Raw genomic sequence first — 23198 nt, 5'->3', positions numbered from 1 at the left:
GACATTTTTAAAAAATACAATTACCTTCTTAATAAGTGAAATGCTGCTGATACCAAAATACTGAAATCAAAATGCACAAGTGGGTACAATTTTTAATTTATTTTTGATGTAACTGACTCACTATTGAAAAAATTATATACTTTTAAAATGTTGATGTTGATAAGGGGATATAGACATGCTTAAAGCTAGGAGAAAGCATGCTTAACTGTAGTCTCTTCTCTTGTTACCTTTATCCTATACTACTATGTTGTTTTTTATCAATGCATTTTAATATTGAATGTAAGTCCTTTTCTGCTCTTTAAAACGAGTCCTTTTGCTCTTTAAATTGATTAATCAAGGCTTGCATTCTCTGTCATTAAAACAATTCTGCTAAGAACATCTGGTTGTTCATGCCATTATATTTAGTTTGGCTTTCCAATATAATGTCCAATCACTGCCACTTTCCAATATAATGTCATTATACATGAATTTACACAGTTAGTAAGATAATATTTTGTGAGAAACTGAAAAAAAATCAGCCAATCAGTAATATCAGCACAATTTATGTCTGAATTCACAAATTACGGTTTTCCTTGCTGCCCCCAATCTTTTGGGCACCAGGGACCGGTTCCGTGGAGAAAGGCTTTTCCATGGATCAGAGGGGGCATGGTTTCGCATGCTGCCTGCATCCTGTGGATGGGGCTTTGCTTGTTTGCACAGCCCAGTTGTTGGCATGCCACGGAGCTGTGTTGATCCACGGACCAGTTGGGGACCTCTGCTTTAAAACATTAATACACATGAGGGTACAAATAAAGTCACAAAATTTAAGTACTGAGAAACTGAAAACAGAAGCAAACAATATGCCTGACGTACATTGTAGATATTGGAATATACTGACTTCTCTACTACACTCAAAATTGATTTCTTAATAGGTTTCTGATTTAGCACTCTTTTTATTCCCTCCAAACTTACTGTACTCTCCCATTTCCCCCTTAACTCACCTTAGGGCTGGGTTATTTATCTATTGTTATATTTAATTAATAAATCTGAAGCCAACAGATGTGGGATGAGCTGACTACCACTTCCCAAAATATCTGGAACTTAGCTGGAGGGTGAAATTTTGATTAAGAAAAGCAGATTAAGGACTGAGCAGTTGTCATAGTTTGTTACTGTAAATAAACAAAGTTATAGTTCAAATTGAAGCTGCTTGGTATAGACCGGCAATAAAGGATGTAATGTTAATTTCTGAACTCTTGCATGTCACTAAAACAGGTGCCAAACTAACATACAGTTTAAGAAGAAGCATGAGGCTGAAATTTAATGCATTTGAGCATGGGAAGTTGTGTTACACCATTCACAATCACTTGCTTTCTATTATTTCCTTAAGATGCTGCATGAAGCAGGTTTTCTCATTCTATTGCATAGCAGGATTGGCTTTAGTTGTTTACCCAAAGTATATGACTTTATAATAGCTTGCATAGTACCTGGCCATTAATATTAGCAATCCTTTTCTTTTCTCTTTTTACAGGCATTTTGTTGAAAAGATGGTTCTTTATTTGGACACCTTTGTTTATTTCACACTCATGCTTTTAAACCATTGGATAGTGTCAACTATATGTCTAAATCTTGAGGATCCAAATGTGTGTAGCCACTGGGAGAGGTAACATTACTTTTAATCAATAGTTCTGTAATTTTTTCTAGCATTGTTATTTTAATCAATGTCTATGTAAAATGTGTATTACAGGCAAACAACAAGACATGTGTGACATTATGAAATGATTATATTAAAAAATATAAAACCAAGCCATGGGTGTGTACATGTATTTTTATGAATGGCATAATACTACTAAAACAAGATACGGGTATAAAACAAAAATATCAGCAATGAATGATGTCCCTCATCTACGAAGTAGGCAGACTCTATTTACCAAGATTAACTGCCCCAAGAAAATTGCACAGACTGACTAATGGTACTTTGGAATATCTGCAAGAAATATCATTTGCTTGCAAGCAAGAATTGCCGGACCATAAAGTAGACAAAGTAATAGAAAATGAAGAAACTAAAGTACTATGGGACAAACACCTGCTGCAAATCACCCCAAACTTAACAATTGTTGATAAGAAGCATAACAAGTCTGAATACAAGGTCCTGCAAAGGTAGAACAACTGTGGCAAATTAAAGCAAAGGTAGTACCAATAATAAATGGCATCTTGAATGCAGTCCCAAAACATCTAGAGCACCACTTGAACCCTATTCACATTGACAAAATCACTATCATGATATCATTACTTAATTGCAAAAGGCAGCTCTACTTGGAACTGCTTGCATTCTGTAATATCATCCTTGCATCCTTTAATATCATTGAATGACAACATCTGCTTATCCCAGGTCTTTAGGAAAGGCTTAATAGCTAGACAAAACTGCCCCAAACAGTCTAAACATCTGGCTAACTGTGTGCCCAACCATAATATTAATCATTTCATTGTATGCCCATAAAATAATATATGTTATTATTTTATAGTATTCAATAATCTAAAAATTAAATCAAATATTTCCTGTACTAATGCATACTGTGTGTGTTGTTTGTAGTTTTGATGTGATCAATAATTTATTTCTCTTCTAAATTTTCTGAGGATGTCCTTGGGCTCATAAGTGGAGAAAGCAGAATCAACAGAATATGTCTTCTTTTTCTAATATACATTCTAATCTACTTGAAGGAAAAGAAATGAAAACTGTGAACCTGGCTAGTGGTTTCTTCTAAGTATAGCAATCTTTCATGTGACTGCCCATATTCAAGGGTGTGGAAGAGTATATGTACTAAGTATATAGAAATAATCTTGAATCTGAATTTAATAAGCAGAATTCCTAACTAAAGGCTGCAATCTGCATCCTTGTGTTTGGGACTTCCATTGTCTAAATTGACATGGAATGGGCTGAACTTTCTTGGATTCTCATAAACAGTAGGTTCTTATTAGATTTGTAAGACATTTTATATTTATTTATTTATTTTTTAAAAATACATTGTTTAGATAAGCTTGAAAAGATAGACTACTTGAATTAAGCTTGTCTCATGTTGACAATACAGATAGTCCTTAGTTTACAAACAGTCACCTAATGGACATTCAAAGTTACAACAGAGCCCCTAAAAGATACTTACCACCCCCACTCAAAAGAAGGATGCAATGCCCCCATTGTTATTCATTTTTAGGTTTAATCTCAGGGCTTCTGCAGTAGGGAGTGTAATTATCTTATTATGTAATTATGTAATTATTTTCACTCTCATCTTTATTTCCATCCTATTGAAATTTCGTCACTTAATTATTCTAATGAAGCGCATGTTTAATAATTTTATTCCTTTTTTTTTCCTGTGCAGTTATTCTGTTACAGTGCAGGAATCCTATCCCCATCCTTTTGATCAGATTTACTATACCAGCTGTACAGACATACTGAACTGGTTTAAGTGTACACGACACAGGTGATTTTTTAGTAACTCTATTTGGATTACCCTTTTAAAGTGATGTTTTATAAGTACTTAATAGTTGATGCATGTTAGAAACAGTAGAAAACATACTGAAGCGTAGTGGCACATTGATAGCATTTGCAAAATGAGATGATATGGATATTTACATGTACAATGCCACTGATATTTACATGTATAAATTATCTTCTGTGAGATAGCTTTGAAAATATTATCCTGAATTTTGAAATGCATTACTAGATTAAAGAGGACCGTATGACTTGCAAAGATCTTCTCTTTCTCTAAAAAGATAATTCAGTAAAATGATATATTTAGATATATTATTATTATTATTGGAGAACAGAAATTTCAGAAATATTTTTCTGAAATTTCAGAAATATTTTGGAAACAGAAATAAAACCATCTGACAATGGTTTTGTGCATTTCAAAATTAAACATTGGTTTCAATGTGTACCAATTCATTAGCTAAAATATTTAATAGCAAATGTAGTTTACAAATCCATTTAGCATCAGCTGGAATTCTGAAGTATTTGTCATAGATCTTGAAAAGGATCTCCATTTGCAGATAATGGAGTTTGCAGGTAATGTTGTTTATTTTTCTTTGTAAGGGATGTAGCTGATTTATAGAACAATCCAATTTATCCTTAAATAGCCATAGCTGAATCTTTTGAAATAGTTGTTCACAAATTTTACATGTCCATATTTTAACAGAATCAGCTATCGAACTGCTTATAGGCATGGAGAAAAGACTATGTATAGACGGAAATCTCAGTGTTGCCCTGGATTTTATGAAAGCAGGGAAATGTGCATTCGTAAGTAAAATTATTTTCATAAGAATATCCAGTTCTTGATAATATGTTAATGTGAATGCTAATGAAAGTTCCCCAAGAAACAAAATGTCTTTAGAAAAGCAGTGGGATGAGTATGGTGGTTTACAGGTATAGGATGATTCTTTGACACAAATTGATTGGGCGAAAGGTCTTAGTGAATATAAAGGTAAAGGTAAAGGTTCCCCTCGCACATATGTGCTAGTCGTTGCCGACTCTAGGGGGCAGTGCTCATCTCCGTTTCAAAGCAGAAGAGCCAGCCTTGTCTGAAGACGTCTCCGTGGTCATGTGGCCGGCATGACTCAACGCCAAAGGCGCACGGAACGCTGTTACCTTCCCACCAAAGGTGGTCCCTATTTTTTCTACTTGCATTTTTACGTGCTTTCGAAACTGCTAGGTTGGCAGAAGCTGGGACAAGTAACGGGAGCTCACCCCGTTACATGGCTGCACTAGGATTCAAACCGCTGAGCTGCCGACCTTTCGATCGACAAGCTCAACATCCTAGCCCCCGAGCCACCCTCTTAATGAATATAGTAGTTATCAATTTGGCAAAGGACTAACATAACAGAATAATAGAGTTGGAAGGGACCTTGGAGGTCTTCTAGTCCAACCCCCTACTCGGGCAGGAAACCCTATACCATTTCATGTGTGTACAGTGTGCATTGAAACAATCCTGCTGATCAATAGAAACATATGTTTGCATACAATGTCCTTTGCCCCTGCCATTAATTTTCTTTTTAAAATAGTGATTTTTCTTATTTTATTGCAGATGGTAGTTCCAGTTGAAAAACTATCCAAACAGCCATCATTAAAAAGATTCAAATTAAGATTAGGACTATTTTTGTTACCATACACAGCCTAGACATTGTGAAATGGCTTGTTAGTAGTTATAGATTAACATATAGTTAATAAAAAGAATACTGATATATGCATAAACACAACAGCAGCTCTTTCACATGCCTTGGAGTCTCAATGCACACAATTTAAGTATATAGAACTTGGTGATTTGTGCCATGCAGATAATTTATTGTGAAGAAACAAACCTGATTTGCCTGGATAGACCTTCTTATGAGGCATTTTGAGAACTTGCACCCCATTTGTCAGCATTTTAGAGATTTAATATACCTCTTTATGATTTAAATCACCTCCCTGAAGTCTTTTCCCTTCAAAGTGAAGTGCAATGTTAATGTGTACATAATTTGGATTGACAGCTCCAGTTGGCAGTTTTGACTTCTTGTCTAGCATCTCTGGTGCCAGAATTAGAAGAGTCACTGATTATTTCTTCAGCTGTCAGTCAGTCAGGAAGATACTACTATAAGATTAAAAATGGATAGTGTTTTTCTTAAGCAAATTAGAACTAAATGAATGAATGAAGAAAGGAAGGACAGAATATACTTTAGTTTAGTCATAGAACAGCATAGCAATTAAAAACAAAACCATAGTCTCTTTGTATGCAAGAAAATGACAGATTCCACAAACACTGACTGTGAGAAGGGTATGATAGAAAGTTATTATTCCCAAACAATAATTTCCATAACAGTTCCATCTGTTTGTATTTTTTTTAATAATAAAAAAGATCAGTTTATTTCTTGGGCACACATGGGATTTTTATTACTGCCCCTACTACTTCACATGGCCAGAAGTGATTCCACAGATCAACTCTTTTTTTGAATATATTTAGATTGTAATAGTAAAATATAATACTAATTAAACTTGAAGAAGAAAGTATAGAAATAAGGAATAAAAAGTGCAAAGAAAAAGAAAAAGAGAGAAGAAAGAGAAAAATAAGAATATAATAAAGAAAGAAAAAAATATGTATTTAGACGTGATTTTTTCCCCACAAGTATAAACAAATATAGTGATTCTTCAACTTCATTAAGGTTACAAACATTTATCATTTCACTCTATATCACCTCTCTTTATCTATAAACAACTCCCTAAAACAACGTATTTTAAGTTGTGATGTCAGCAGAAAGTCCATAAAGGACTGCCAGAACTACGATAACAACACATCTTATTTTAACTTTGATTGAATAAACCATCATTATATTCCTTCCTTTTACTTCTATCAGTCTAAGGCAGGGGTGTCAAACCCAATCGCATCACACATTGTATGATGACATATCGGGATGTTTTTTGCCCTTGCGGAGCCAAGGTGGGTGTAGCCTGTATGAGCTGCATCTGGCCCGTGGACTGCCATTCCTGGTCTTAGACATTCCTGGCCTAAGCTTTATTTCATTCAAATATTGTCATAAGATTTGATTTCTCTGAATTTCTTCTTTGTCATTTTTCACAGACTTCTTCAAGGCTTTAACAAGCCTCCTTTATCCATCCTCTTTATCAATCCTATAGGAAAAAAATATTCATTTTACTTTTTTGGTTTGTCATTTGTATTCCCCCTTTAAATTTTAAAACCTCAACCAGCTTCTTTTGTAGATCTAATGAAACATCGTTTTCTAAGTGATATTGGACTGTGAAACCAATATCTTTTGATACCATCTTATCTTGTCAGATAAAGTTTGTTCTACAGAAGACTGCAATAGTGGAAAATCTTGAGACATTAGACAGTAGTTAAGTTAGCAATCTCATGGCTATTTTCTATTAGCTGTGTCCTAAACAGCAGCCATTTTATAAGTCCTTGCTTCTAAAATGCAAATATACCATAACTTCCCCCCCCCATTATGAATCTTGTTCTAGAAATCTTACAACAGAAAAGAACAACATATGCTTATTTGTTACTCTGCACATTATTAACTATTATTAATCTATAGAGACTAGGCATCTGTCTGAAATAAGAGAGACAGATATGTATTATTGGACAACAGTGACTACTTAGAAGGTTTTTTTCATAACTTCAAATTTAGCAAATTAGTGGTCTCATGTTATATTTTCTTAAGACCTTAGATATTACTCTTTAAAAATGACTAACATCCTTCTACCCTGTTTCTCTGAAAATAAGACATCCCCTATAAGCCCAGTCGGGCTTTTGAGCGCATGCACTAAAATAAGCCTCCCCTTGAAAATAAGCCCTCCCCGAAAATATTTAAACGCAGAGCTGGAAATCAGGTAAGACGGCAAGAGGAGACCCATCTTGCTCCATGCGCCCCAAAATAATAAGACCTCCCTGAAAATAAGGCCAAGCGCTTATTTGGGGGTTCAAAAGAATATAAGACAGGGTCTTATTTTTAGGAAAACACAGTAACATATTTTATATTTATTCTTAAAAGTGTTGGAAAATTATGATAAAAACACATTTTTATCTTCAAATTTTTTTCTTTCAATGCAGCCTCATTATAAATATCCTTATATAGGTAGTTCTCCATTTGGGCCTGGAAACTTGATAATTGCACGAAATAGCTGTTAAGTGAAACGTGACTGCTTTGTTCAATGATCACAATCCTGGCTCTCCCAGTTGTGGCTGTTAAGTAGAATGGCAGGGAGACCATTTGATAGTGATTTTGTCTGAGTGGAAGTCCAGTCCCTTAAAAATTTCTTGGCATGCTGGAGGAATGGACCTCCAATCTGGAAAAACACTAGCGAACACTATAGTTCTGGAAGGCTTAGAATGCTGGCCTTTTTGCCAGATTTGAGATCTTGTTTCTGCAATGCATGGGAGGATTTCTGCTCCCTGCATGGAGGGGAGGAGAAATCCCTTGGTACGCTAGGGCAACCGCCCTCAAATCCAACATCCCTCTGCTTGCATCCCTCTGCTTGCAACCTTCCCTGCTGGCTTCCTCATTGACTTTCTGGGGAAGCTAATAGAGAAGATAGCAAATGGTGATCACATGATAGCAGGGCATTTGGCAGCCAGTTGTAAATGCAAACAGATTTTCAAGGTCCTGAAATGGAATCATGTGACCAGGGGAACAGGTTTGTCATTTTACATAGTTGGGAATGCTTTATAGACTGTAAGGCAGAGGTGGGGAACTATGGCCCCATTATGACTTGTGCACTTCAATTCCCAGAATTCCTGAGCCAGCCATGCTGGCTCAGGAATTCTGGGAGTTGAAGTCCACAAATCATAATAGGGGCGTAGTTCCCCACCTCTGGTGTAAGGTATCTGCTCCAAAGCTGTTGGGACTGGGAACAATTGTTAAGCAACCAGCCATAGTCTAATTGTTTCTAATCTATGATTTATCTCTTGGCAGCAGTGCTCTTTTTAAATGCATCTTAGGGCAGGACGACTAAAATATACCACTGTAGTTTCATATTCCCATAAGAAACATTATTAATATATATTTATATTATTTCAGATAAATAATCAAAGAATAAAAGAGATGATAATAAAAATAGAAAAGGGAGGGGGCAGGAAGCTGTTCGCATTGACTGTTTGCAGACATTGATCTAACATCATCTAAAACACAACAATTTTCAGAAGTTTCTGTTTTAGTTACCAAGGTATTGTTTTGCATTAATTTAGCAAGATATAAAATAAAGAAAAGATGAAAGGAGACATTTCTTTGAATGCATTTTTATATTAGAAACGGTAATCTTTAAAGTCATGATTATGAATTTAGTGCTTGATTAGAAAGCTATGTATGAATGATATTTAATAAATATGAAATTTAAATTTTATAAAACCTTCCTATGCAAAATGCTAATATTACTTAATACCACTGTTCCTTATTTTCATCACTGGAATCTCTATTTACAAGGGTTAAAATATTACTTTATTTCCTTTTCTTTTTGTCTTTTTGTTTTAATTGTAGCAAATGAGGACAACTAGTAAATAAATGCATATAGATGGATGAAAGAATAATGACATATAGAGGACAAATTCAAACAAGAATGGAACAACTTAGCCTTTTAATTTTAAGAGAAAACTAGAAATGGCCAGGTTGCAGAAAAGCAACCTTCACTGTTGCTTTTCTGCAACCTGCCCCTTCATTGTTTTTATTCTTTCTGATTTTTCATTATCTGTTTCACTCACCCTGTTTTTTTGACAGCTCACTGTACTGATAAATGCATTCATGGCCGTTGCATTGCTCCAAACACCTGTCAGTGTGAGCCTGGCTGGGGTGGACCCAACTGTTCAAGTGGTAAGTCTGCATCTGCTCCTGTCAGTCTTCTATTTTGTCTGTTCTGTTGCTCTCCTTTGCAGGGAGATTAAAACACTGTTGTGCTATAGTTCTTCCGCATTTGAGATATCACTTCCAAAGGGATAGAATGCTCCACATGTGATTCAGTCTGTCTTATTTTCAATTTATTAAATACCAACATTGCTTTTCTATTATGTAGCATATTGTTTAGCAAATTAAATGGAGAGAGCATCTAAATCACAGGGGGGAAAATGATTAAATAATTCCATTATGTCCTACCAAAATTCTAACAGAATATCAGCAGGTAATAGACTTAAACCAATTTCCATGCCCAGGTTTCAGGTTTTCTGATAAAAGTTATTTTTCTTTATTTAGACCTGAAAGGTTGTCAGATTGATGTGGCAATAGTGTGGCCTAGTTGTTTGATATATAGTTTTCAGGAATCAGAGAGCTAGAAGAGGAGGAATACCAGTCATTAAGTCAGGATTTTTCAAGCTGTACCACTTGTTAAAATAGTCCTCACTAAGGTGGAATTGACTTCATGACTAATGCTTTTTTTGTCCTTAAAGGAAGGCCAGCATGGTGAAGTGTAAAAGGTATTGTTTAGTGTAGTGGTTAAAAGGACCAGGTTAGAAACAGGGGACTTTGAGTTCTAGTCCTACCTATGGCACAAAGCCAGATGGATGGCCTTGGGCCAGTCACTTTCTATCAGTCCTAGGAAGACAGCAATGGCAAGCAATTTCTAAAATCTTGCTAAGAAGACTGCAGGAACTTGTCCAGGCAATTGCCAAAAGTTAATACTGACTTGAAGCACATACACAAAAGGTGCTGAACTAGGAACAGGAAGTTCAAGTTTTCTTTTAGACAGAAAAGCCAGAAGAATGGCTTCGGGCCAGCCATTCTCTCTCAGCCCTAGCAAGAAGATATTGGGAAACTATATTTGAAATATTGACAAGAAAACTTCTTGGACCTGTTTATACAGTCTTCAGAAGGGAAAATGTTCTCCAAGGATGGTGACAATAGCAACATTCTTAAAAGAAGTAACTCTAAGGCACCAGAAAATACGGCCTGGATGAAACAGTGTGTTGAATGAAATAGAACAAATTGAGATCAGACATGTCTATGGAGATTCTCAGTCATCCAGGTCATGGTTGTCCCATAGGTGCTTTTTCAAGAGGCTCCTGGATTTACTGGTTTTTTAAAAAAAAGATGTTTTTTTAAAAAAAAGATGATTCTCATCCAAGAATCTTCTTCACTGTCTGATCCACTCAGTCTAAAATTAAAAATGCATTATTTTATGACTCTATCTGGAGACTGACTTTTTATATGCTTCCCTTATCATTTATGCTGGATTTAAGGTTATTTTATGGCTCCTACCTTTCCTTTCCATTTCCCCTTGGTGCCAGGTTCAGCAGGGCAGGATTACACAACAGGATTATGTGGAAGACATGTTGTTTCTGAATGAGTGAATAATAAACTGAGAAACCCCTGGGATGTTAGTGATCCCTTATAAAAAAATTTTGCATACTAATTATAACTGACTTGAAATGCTAAAGAATGGTTTTTTCCCCAAAAAATATTTTTGTAGGGCATTTCAGAATAGAATATACTGCTTTATTCACCTGCTGTTAAAGCAGGATTTTGTAAGCTGTTTGGTATGCACCCATTTAATCACAGCAGACAAAAGGGGAAATGAAAGGGTTTTTTAATTATATTGTATTGCTCCAAATTTTATTTTCTTTAGTCATTCCAAAATGAAAGGGCAAATTTAGCTTGCATAATTTTATATCACTTCAGTTTGTTACTGCTACATTGTAGGATACGTATGACTTCCTCGATCATAGTTTTTCTTGAGTAGAACAAGATATTTCACTCAAAAAACCAAATGAGAGATAACAAGAGAAAGTGCTGGGACATTTCGATAAATATCTGAATTTTATTCATGTTGTAGATTTAATGTTCAGACTATTCTTTGATTAAAAAATAGGAAAATGATACGTTGCGATCTGCAAACAAAACAGGCCTGAACATAATTGGACTAATTGTTCTAAGAAATATAACCCAGTTTGAAATGAAATTGTTTCCGTCCTTGTTGTTATACTTTTTCATCAAAATTTGGTTAGTTCATAAATTCATATATATTCCTATTATTAAAAGGGTTCAAAATCAGCTAGTGCCATAGCTTTTTTTCAAATTGAATCTTTTACCTATCATAAATAACACATCATTATTAATTATAAAATCATTACAGTTAAATGTTATATCCATATATGTTACTCCAGAGTGGAATCCACCAATGGAATGAAGTACCCATGTTGACCACATAGCAGGACTTATTACGTCTGTATGTAGGAAGTATATAGGCTGGTAGAAGGAAACAGTATTCAAAACACAATTTTGAAATAGCCCTTTACATCCTGTTACTATTCAGCATAGGTCATCCATTTTATGAATGGATTTTAAATAACTACATTTTTCTCAGTAAGAATTTAGTATTGTCACTTCTGAATTGTTTGTAAGCTAGTTAGAGCCAAATTCACGTAATCATGTCTGTTAATGCATTCAATTTTACTAAAATGTCAGCAGTGGTGTAGGATTCCTTTTCTTGAACCATTTTCTTGATGTAACAGCAATTCTATGCAATTTACTCAGACAATAACCTAAGTGAATTCAGTGGACCTTAATCAGAAGAATATGCTAGTCTAATCTTTTCATTTGATAGTAACCATATATGGATAAAACCTCTGAACAAAGTGGCAGATGTGCTCAATTCAGTGCGAGAATTATGGAGTCAGTGAAGTTACAGTAGCAACTGAAAGGAGCATTACAGTACTTTGTCCTCTTGAAAGTGTGTTCCGGTATAACAGAACTAAGTGAGTAAAGGGCAGACAAGAGGGCAAGGGTTAGAGACTTGTGTCTGGTATGTAATTTAATATATAATGGGAGGATGACTTAACTTTGAACTTAGTATTGTGAAACAGTGGTTAGCTTGGGGTCAATCCCTTATTCGATTTTCAATTTTTTTTAAAAAAAAACAACAGCTGCACGAAAGTGCTGGTTTGTTGTAAATATCACTAGTCTTTTATCCCTTGTAGGGCAAATGGCAACTGCTGGAGTTTGTTATTATTTAAGTCTGCTAAGTTTGAACCAGTGATGGAATTAATTTTTTTTTACTACCGGTTCTGTGGGTGTGGCTTTGTGGGCATGGTGTGGCTTTGTGGGCATGGCAGGGGAAGGATACTGCAAAATCTCCATTCCTACCCCACTCTAGGGCCAACCAGGGGTAGTATTTTCCAGTTCTCTGAACTACTCAAAATTTCCACTACCGGTTCTCCAGAACCTGTCAGAACCTACTGAATTTCACTCCTGGTTTGAACTGACCCATTTGTTTATCAGTTTCCTATCCTATATTTCATTCAGGTTGCCATGTGCAGGACTAATTTCTTTTATTATCAAATATAAAAGTGTGAAAATGTGACACAGACAATATCAAATTTATATTTCAACATGATTTCTGAGCTGAATAGAAGTAATAATCTGATAAGTTTAGATTTGTATACTTTCTCTGTATTTTCATGTCTAAGTAATGTTCAGAAAATTCTCCTTAATGTCAAACCTAGATTTAGTGTTGCACATTAACTTGGGAAACATAAATACATTATACTTGACAAATTTTGGTCCCTTTCAATTTTGATTATTAACGGGCAGATATGTATTTTATAACAACTAAAATGTAAGTCCAGAAAAAAGACTCAGGTGATTCCTTTATGTTGTCTTACTTGCTAGTTGTTATTTTAAGGTTACTTACTTGCTAAGGTAAAACTAGATATTGATATTACCCAGGGAGGGTAATATTACAAATAAGCAAATAATGCTATATTGTAGTAGTTAAAACTCAGCCATTATATGATGGTTGCATAGAAGCCAAACTAAGATGGAATGTATAATCTTTAACTCAATTCCTGGATTTTTGAATAAAATCTATTTCATTGCACATACTTTTGCTGCTTTCCTACTGCCTTGAGATTTCCGAATGCCATCTTGAAATTATCTTCTGGAAAATGAAATGAATTGTTATGTAATACCAACATATATACCAAACAATACCAATGAAGAAGAAAAATAACAGCTCTCAAAAGAAACCAGCATAGTTGCATAAATTGAATGACAAATTGAATGACAAAAAGGACAAGTATAAAAAGTGGAAAGAGGACCACATAAGGCAGAATATTAGCAAATAGAAATAAATATAGAAAGGGGACTCCCTTTCACCACTACTGTTCAACATCGCATTAATTCCACTGACAATAATCCTACGAAACACAAAACTGTAATACCAAATCTCAAGCCAACATGGCAAGATAAATCATCTACTATATATGGATGACTTAAAAATGTATGCGAAAAGCCCCACTGAACTTAAATCAATACTCAACATTGTTCAACTGTTCAGCAGCAACATCAGAATTAACTTTGGACTTGAAAAATGTGCTATATTATCCATGCAATCAGGAAAAATGGAAAAAATAGAAAGAAAAGAACTTCGAAATGGAAACATTAGCAAAGGATGATGGTTACAAATACCTAGGTATATTGGAAACAGATAACATCTTCAATGGAAAAGTCAAAGAGTCAACACAAAAGGAATACATCACAAGCAGGGGTGAAATGCTCCCAGATCAGACCGGCTCACGCGATCCGGTAGCAATGGCGGCTGCTGGTTCGGAGGACCGGTAGCAAAAATCCCTGGCCCTGCCCCCCCTGCCGCTGCTGAGCCATACCATCAGCAGAGTTTTTTTTTTTACTTTTAAAAGAAGGTTTTGCTTCAGCATGCCTTTAAAAGTAAAAAAAAGCCTTTGAGGATCCCGCCCCTCAGCTGAGATCGGCACAGCCTTTAAACTTTAAAAAAAAAAATTTAAAGGCTACTCTGGGGATCTCACCTGAGTTCCTCATCAGCAGAACCTTAAAAAACATGTTTTCTGTAGAAAACATGTAGAAAACCTCCTTTTAAAAGAGTCTAAGGCACTTACCTGATTACTGATCGACCTCATGGCTTTTCTCGCAGCTGGAAAGCCCCAGTTTCGCTTTCAGCACCAGACAGAACTAATCTAAATTTAGCTAATCTATTTCATCACTGAGTGATTAATGCTGTCTGGCTTTGCTAGCTGAGGAACTCTGGGAATTGAAGTCCACAATAAAATAAAATAAAATAAAATAAAATAATAAAATAAAATATTTGTGCAGCTTTCTGAGATTTGGTGTGTTTCTGTTGTGTTTCACTCTAACTACACAAACACATAAAATCTCAGAAAGCTGTATGTGGCATTTTGTGTGTGTGTGTGTGTAAAGTGTGAAAGTTGGTTTTGAGCTTTTTGTGGCTATGTGAAGTGTGAAGTGCAGCTGCTTTTACATTGTGTGTGAGTCAGTTGTGTTGTGTTGTGTTGTGTGTGTGTAAAGTGTGAAAGTTGGTTTTTGGTACCTCTTATTGTTTTTTTATACTTTGTTTATTATTTTTATTATTTATTTATTTATTTATTATTTATTTATTTATTTATTTATTTATTTATTTATTTTGATTTTTATACCGCCCTTCTCCCGAAGGACTCGGGCGGTGTACAGCCAAGTAAAAATACTATATAAACATTAAAAGAAATTAAAAAACATATTATAATGTGGCCGAAATATTAAAATAATTTAAAATCTTAAAATATAAGTAACCCCAATAAAATTTCAATCCAGTCCCGCTTGAATAAATAGGTGCGTTTTCAGCTCATGGCGAAAAGTCCGAAGGTCAGGCACTTGACGTAAACCCGGGGGAAGTTCATTCCAGAGCGTAGGAGCTCCAACAGAGAAGGCCCTTCCCCTGGGGGCCGCCAGCCGACATTGCTTGGCGGATGGCACCCTGAGAAGGCCCTCTCTGTGTGAGCGTACGGGTCGGTGGGAGGCAAAAGGTAACAGCAGGCGGTCCCGTAAGTACCCGGGTCCTAAGCCATGGAGCGCTTTAAAGGTGGTAACCAGAATCTTGAAGCGCACCTGAAAGACCACAGGAAGCCAGTGCAAACTGCACAGGATTGGTGTTACATGGGAGCAACGAGTTGCTCCCACTATTACCCGCGCAGCTGCATTCTGGACTAACTGCAGCCTCCGGGTGCACTTCAAGGGCAGCCCCATGTAGAGAGCATTGCAATAGTCCAAGCGGGAAGTGACAAGGGCATGAGTGACCGTGCATAAGGCATCCCGGTCAAGAAAGGGGCGCAACTGGCGCACCAAGCGTACTTGGTGGAAGGCCCTCTTGGAGACGGCTGCCAAATGATCGTCGAACGACAGTCGCCCATCCAAGAGGACACCCAAGTTGCGCACCCTCTCCGTTGGGGCCAATAACTCGCCCCCCATGGCCAGCTGCAGCTGCAGCTGACTGTACCGGGGTGCCGGCATCCACAGCCACTCCGTCTTGGAGGGATTGAGCTTGAGTCTGTTTCTCCCCATCCAGACCCGTTTATTTATTTATTTAATTTATTGTTATTGGCCATGCCCACCCAGCCATCTGACCACCAAGCCACGCCCACCAATTAAGCCACGCCCACAGAACCGGTAGGGAAAATTTTTAGATTTCATCCCTGATCACAAGGGTCTGCAAAATATTAAATTCAAAGCTGATTGCTGGAAACATAATTAAAATTAAAACATAATTAAAATACATGGGCAGTTCCAGTGATACGCTACCCAGCTGGAATCATCAACTGGACTTTGGCTGAACTGGAAAACATGGACTGAAAAACACGCCAACTTTTGAATATGTATCATGCTTTACATCCACAAAATGACATTGACAGGTTGTACCTGCCAAGAAGAATAGGGGCAAGAGGGCTATTGCAAATCCATCAAACTGTAGAAGAAGAAAAACGAAGTTTGAATGAATATGTGAATCAAAGTACAGAAAAATTGCTGCAAGCTGTGAAAACAGAGAACATTGGCTGTGAACCGCCCTGAGTCCTATACAAATTAAATTATTATTATTATTATTATTATTATTATTATTATTATTATTATTATTATTGTTGTTGTTGTTGTTGTTGTTGTTGTTGTTGTTGTTGTTGTTGTTGTTATTAAAACAACAGAAACAAAGACAGAATATAAGGAAACACAGTTGAATGGCAGATTAAATGAATGGAAAACCAAAGCTTTGCATGGACAGAAACTTGAAAAACATTGAAGGAAAATGTGATAACAACTTGACATGGGCATTGCTTAAAATGGGAACTATCAAGAAAGAAACGGAAGGTTTAATACTGGCTGCTCAAGAACAAGCACTACAAACTAATGCCATGAAAGCGAAGATACAAAAAACCATTGACAATCCAAACTGCCGACTTTGCAGTTACAAAGTTGAAACTGTTTCACATTTAATATGTGAACGCAGCAGAGTCGCACAAACTGATTACAAAGCTAGACATGACTGAGTTGCTAAATTAATCCACTGGTCATTATGTAAAAAATACGACTTACCTGTATCCAAAAAGTCATGGGAACATAAAGTGGAAAAAGTTATCGAAAATGAGAAAGTGAAGATCTTGTGGGACTTTCGAATACAGACAGATCATCATTTGGAATACAACATCATCATATCACAGTTGTCGAAAACCAGAACGTACAATTTATTGATATCGCAGTACCAGGAGACGCCAGAGTCGAAGAAAAAGAACTGGAAAAAAAATCACAAAATATTGCAACCTGGCCATTGAAACGATGCGATTATGGATGAAACATGTAACAGTGATACCCATTATCATTGGGGCACTTGGTACAATGTCCACGACTTTTATAAAATACATCAAGAAACTGCAGCTTTCTGCAATAACACCAGTGGAACTGCAAAAAACGGTGCTACATCTTAAGAAGGTACTTGGCTGATACCTAGGACACTGGCAGCAACCCATATCAACTATTAGCACCAGTCAATGGTATTTGTGATGCATTTTTGAATGTTCAGTTGACTGAGTTTCGTGTTTAATGAATAAAAGAGATAATAATATTGCTGCATTGAAAAGATGCAACTTTAACATTCAGAAGAATTTTAGGTACTGTTGCCAGGAAGAACAATCTTTTTTACCTGGACTTATTTCCCAGATCAGATTACCAAACATTACATGAATAGTTCTTACAGATTTCACAACTAGGTTACTCCAGAGCTTGCTACAGCCCCTTTCTATTGCACGTACATAAACAAATGATACTGAACACTGAATTTTTTTGCCAATGCTGCTGATGGGATGCCTTCAGAATGGCTAAAGGAACATAGATGTTTTTCCCCTTCAAGCACCTTGCTGATGCTTCCCAGGATCTGCCATCAGAATGAATCGCTTCACTCCACTGAATGGTTGAGATAGCACTGATAATGTCATTCTTCCTTTCATAATGACTTCGGACCCACTTTAATGTAATACTAAAGCTTTGTTTTTGTCTCTAGAAGAGCCAAGTGATGTGCCATAGTTTCCTAACTTCTCAAGTAACTTTTGATTTGTTTTCCCCTTTGCCCCTTCTTTTCTACTCTTTCTAAGATCAGCCACTATTTCACTGCATCTTGCCTTTCATGCTGTTTCTAAACAGAGCTCTTTTATATCTTACCCTGAGGGTACACTCAAACCACTCCCAAACATCGAATTTCTTGCATTGCTCCCTTTTGAAATAATTAGTCATAGAATCAGTGAACATTAGTTTTAATGATTTAATAAGCACATATTACAAGTTTAAACATTCTTTCGAACAAAACATTAAGAAAAAAAATCTGAATGTATGTTCCTCAAATGTAGCATGGTAAAACCCCAAACGTAGCATGGTAAAAACATGTTATTTTATGCTTCTATTCTGCTTGTCTTTGGCCCATCAAAAAATTAAAGATATTTCTAGTGCCTGAAATGTGTTTTATGAAAACAGTTGAAAAAGAGTGCTTTGTTATTGAAAACAAAAATTACTAATATGAAAGAATATATCTCTACAAATACTTCCTGTTCAGCAAAGCAGTTTTTATATATATATATAAATTTATATATATATATAAACAGGATGTCACCATGACACATCCACCCAGAAAGCAGACCCAAACCCACACTGATCAGGAAGCACGACCAAGGACCAGAAGCCAGACCGCAGCTGCAACATTAGCCATTTCAAACCCCTCCAATCCATACATGCAGCAAACTGACACCCACTACGAAGATGTAGCACAACCACGAACACGAAGCCAAACAGCAGCAGTGCAGCTCACCAGCTCAAATCCCCCTGCAACTCAGATTAATCTGAGCACAACCAAGCCCCCACCCAAACAGGACACACCCCCAGCCAATCAGAGCACCAAAAAAACCCCATCCAATCAGAGCACAGCCAAGCTCCCACCCAATCAGTTCAAACCCCACTAGCAGTTAAAAGGAAGAAACAGCTGCAATCACACATTGCTCCCAGAAGCAAGCTGAAGCCTGAAGATGACGAATGAGACTTCGTCGAAACGTCGCCAAGACACTTCAATTTTACACGGAGAAAACCGAATAACCAAAGACCTACATACAAACACCTGCGAAAACCTCAGAAAACAAATATATATATATATATATATATATATATATATATATATATATATATATATATATATATATATATATATATAGTCACAACAGTATACACAAGCATCAACATAAAATAACTACATATCATATAAGCATATATATGAGCAGAAGTATGCAATAACTATATTAATTTGATATAATGAACGGAAACAATAGGACAGGAACGGTAGGCACTTTTGTGCTCTTATGCACGCCCCTTATAGTCCTCTTAGGAATGGGGTGAGGTCAATAGTAGGCAGTTTTTGGTTAAAGCTTTTGGGATTTTGAGAAGAGACCACAGAGTCAGGTAGTTTGTACCAAGTATTAATAACTCTGTTACAGAAGTCATATTTTCTGCAATCAAGATTGAAGCGATTAACATTAAGTTTAAATCTATTGTTTGCGCTTGTATTATTGCGATTGAAGCTGAAGTAGTCTTCAACAGGAAGGACATTGCAATAGATGATTCTATGAGTTAAATACAGGTCTTGTTGGAGTCGGCGGAGTTCTAAGTTTTCTAAACCCAGGATTTCAAGTCTGGTGGTATAAGGTATTTTGTTGTTTTCAGAGGAGCGGAGAACTCTTCTTGTAAAATATTTCTGGACACGTTCAATTGCATTGATGTCAGAAATGTGGTATGGGTTCTAGACAGGCGAGCTGTATTCAAGAATTGGTCTAGCAAATGTTTTATATGCTCTGGTTAGTAGTGTAGTGTTTTTGGAAAAGAAGCTACGCAAGATTAGGTTTACAACTCTTAGAGCCTTTTTTGCTATGTAGTTGCAGTGGGCTTTGGCACTTAGATCATTTGATATGAAAACTCCAAGGTCTTTAACAGAGTGAGGGTCATCTGTAAGGTAATGTCCATCAAGTTTGTACTTAGTGTTTAGGTTCTTTTTTCCAATATGTAGAACTGAGCATTTGCTGGTTGAGATTTGGAGTTGCCAAGTTTTAGACCAATCGGATACAAAGTATACAAAGTATACAAAGATACAAAATATATTCTGAAATAAAATCAAGTTATTAAAACTTTATTCCCTGTATATATTAGATCAATATCATTTGAGATTAAAAAGAAAAAAAAGCCATCCCTTGGAATTTGGATATCAGTTTACAGTTTTGTCAGAATTGCATTAAGAAAATTTTTTCTAAAGCAATTGGAACATTGATTGCTATGTCAGTTTCAGAATTTATGGTGAAAGGAAGCCACAATAAAAACAATTATATGATAATTATAATCTTAATAAATGTGATTAGAGACTGTTCATCAGCAGAAGTAATACAAGATTATTATTATTATTTACTGTATGATGAGAACATGACAGAAAAGAAGCAAACATATCTACACAATCCACATAATTATAAGTAAAACTTCTATGGCAGTTGTATGGCATAATTGGATGTCCAATTCAGCTATCCAGGAGATTGCTTGTGGCATTGCTTCATACAGATCTTCTAGAGAACCAAAGAATGTATGTTGTGAGCAATCTTGCACAATACGTGCAACAGTTTGCATATCAGCACTACAATCTCAACAAGGGGAATCTTTCCATCCCCACTGATATAGGGCAGAGGCACTTCTTTAAGTATCACACCTAATTCTATTCAATTTCAACCAGACAAAGCAAGGCAGGTAAAAATCAAATTATTTGGTAAAGGGATCACTAATGGTCAGGTGACAAGAAGTAACCTTGGACCATTCCTTACTCCAGGTATTTTCTGGTAAATGTTAAGGGAATATCTGTTTTCCAAGCTGGCCTACAGGATTTCAATCTTGTGATGGGCTGTGTATTATCCTGGTGAATAGGGAGGGCCTATTGTTCAGCATACTTGGCAATAGCTGAATGAAAGCTTGTTGTCATCTAATGTGGAGAAGTATGATATTACTAAGTACTGGTAACCAGTGCAGTGGAGTGGGAGAAATAATAACCTGCATTCCTTAAGCTACACATGTTCCCTGGGTAATTCTAAATGGATGACAATGACCAGATGCAGCTTGGACCTCATAGCCATGACAAACTGAAGTATATTGAATCAAATACAAGATTATTATCTCTTATTTAAAGACAGGTAGTCCATCTAGATTTTAGGATGCTAAAACAAACAGCACCTTGAATTAGATGCAGAGGCAGACTGGCAATCAATGCAGCTTGTAGAACAGAAGTGTAATATGTGCTCTTCTAGAAGCTAGCATCCCTAGTGCCACATAATGGAGTAACGGGGTAAGTGCCCAGCTTCTGCCAACCTAGCAGTTCGAAAATACATAAAAAATGCAAGTAGAAAAATAGGGACCACCTTTGGTGGGAAGGTAAGAACGTTTTGTGTGTCTGGTGTTTAGTCATGACCACAGAGACGTCTTCGGACAGCGCTGACTCTTCGGCTTTGAAACGGAGATGAGGACTGCCCCTTAGAGTCAGGAACGACTAGTGCATATGTGGATGGGAACTTTTATCTTTACATTTAGAAGCTAGCAACTTGTATTGCTGCATTCTGCACCAGTTTATTTATTTATTTAGGATATGGCAATGTTACAATAATCAGGAGACTACAACTAGGAGACTAACACATAGTAGGTTTTGGCTGCTTGAGACTGCTAGCCCATTCTGTTCATAGTCATGCACTATCTATGGTACACCACAGAGGATGACCTAGCTTCACACCAGAAAGAAAGATGAACAGCATCTTATAGCATCATCTGGGGTCTTCTTCCTCCACTTAAGCCACTTTACAAACAGGTGTCACCTCTGAGAAGGTCCAGCATTCTGACTATCCGCATGAAGCACCAGCTTGTCTTCCCACCAAAGTGGTACCTATTTATCTACTTGCGTATAACATGCTTTCAGACTGCTAGGTGGGTAGAAGCTGAGGCGACTGATGGGAGCTCATTCCGCCCCACAGTGCTAAGACTTGAAGCATCTCCAGCATCATTAAGCCACTGAGCCACTGCACCTTTCCTCTTACCAACTGAAACTTCTGGATACTCCTCAGGGCAGTCCCATGTAGAGTGCATTAAAGTAGTCCAATACAGTAGTCCAAGGACATTAATGACTGAGCAGTCCCTCCTGATCTAGGAACTGACACATGACACAATGCTAGGGCTGGTTGGGCAGTGCCACCCCATCCAGCATTAAAGATGGCATAATCCTAAAACCAGTAGGATCCAAAACTCAAAACCATCCAGTCTTCCCAGTATTCAGTTGAAACCTGTTGGGACAAATGTTTTGTGTGGAATAGTTTATGTTCAAATCATTCCATGATCACCAAAAAAGACTTTATCTCATGTATCTCTTCTGGATTTACTATACAACAAGTCTGGCATCCAGCTGCTAGCGAATCCAAATGATTTTATACAACAGATGTTGGGCAAATTCTTCGGAACGTTCCTACAAGAGGTTCTTGAAGTTCTCCTCTACACAAGAGGTTTTGTGACATCTGAAACAGAGCTGTGCAGCAGCAATCTTTATAGCTCTATAACAGCAGAGAACTGCTGTCACTTTGACTCTCCTTACTGCCACAAGGTAATACTTGTTAATGCTATGTATGAAACCATAAATGAGACACATATTCTATTACTTACTCCAGAGATGGCATATAACATCTCTTCTCAACCTTCCTTCTTCCTTTTTCTCAAATATAGAATATATATTTGTATATATCATAAAAAATAGTTTAGTCAGGACACTTGTAAGTGTAAAAAATAATGTACTTAAATCTACTTCAAATGAGAATATCTTGTTTTTACTGAATTCAGGCAAGTGAACAAACTTTATGGTATTAGGGCTACTAGATTTTAAAAATCAGGATAATAGCAGCAAAGAGGGAGCATTACCCTGTGTCTGTCTGCTCCTATTTAATGAAAAAAAAATTTTATAGCCTTGATCAGTTAGCTCTATGTTGTATTCTGAAATTTCAAGGAATTTCAAAAGATGTTTAATGATCCAGCTTCCTAAAAACAATATAATTCTAGTTTCCTGGAACATAGTAATAGTGAAGATGTTTGATAAAGATAAAATGTAAAAAATAGGTAACTGCTTTATGAAAATAAAAATCATAATCTATAGCAGGAGTCAGCAATCCATTTTTGGCATCCTGATACCATTATGCCATTTTACGTTAAACATCTGAAAACTGGCAAGATCACAAATCATATAAGTTCTGATATAAAATGATTGCATCTCATGGGATCCTATAAGATCTCAGTATATTTTCATGTTAAAATCTTGACTTTAGAGATTTAAAAAAAACCCTTCAGTTGGACCCCTGGTTCCCATGTATATA

The 23198-nt window shown here is 36.4% G+C and overlaps 1 protein-coding gene and 1 long non-coding RNA gene across 5 annotated transcripts in view; one reads left to right on the top strand and one right to left on the bottom strand.

Annotated features, from left to right (window-relative positions):
- MEGF10 (multiple EGF like domains 10) overlaps positions 1 to 23198 on the top strand; it is a 124661-nt gene that overhangs the window by 23274 nt on the left and 78189 nt on the right. For all 4 annotated transcript variants that reach the window (XM_058166469.1, XM_058166470.1, XM_058166471.1 and 1 more), the window contains exons 2-5: positions 1508 to 1639; positions 3354 to 3455; positions 4170 to 4270; positions 9232 to 9324. In XM_058166469.1, the coding sequence (XP_058022452.1) occupies positions 1524 to 1639; positions 3354 to 3455; positions 4170 to 4270; positions 9232 to 9324 (412 nt within the window). In that variant the 5' untranslated portion in view covers positions 1508 to 1523. The remainder of the gene's footprint in view (positions 1 to 1507; positions 1640 to 3353; positions 3456 to 4169; positions 4271 to 9231; positions 9325 to 23198) is intronic.
- On the bottom strand, positions 149 to 17257 carry LOC131189888 (uncharacterized). The gene is made up of 4 exons (XR_009153146.1): positions 16831 to 17257; positions 13324 to 13378; positions 5329 to 6631; positions 149 to 754 (listed from the first exon to the last, which is right to left on the bottom strand). It is a non-coding gene; the product is annotated as an uncharacterized LOC131189888 (long non-coding RNA).

Source organism: Ahaetulla prasina, chromosome 2 (assembly GCF_028640845.1).
Source record: "Ahaetulla prasina isolate Xishuangbanna chromosome 2, ASM2864084v1, whole genome shotgun sequence".
In the NCBI taxonomy this organism is placed as follows: domain Eukaryota; kingdom Metazoa; phylum Chordata; class Lepidosauria; order Squamata; family Colubridae; genus Ahaetulla; species Ahaetulla prasina.
Note: the sequence above shows the minus strand (reverse complement) of the source record. Positions and strands in the feature narration are given on the sequence as shown.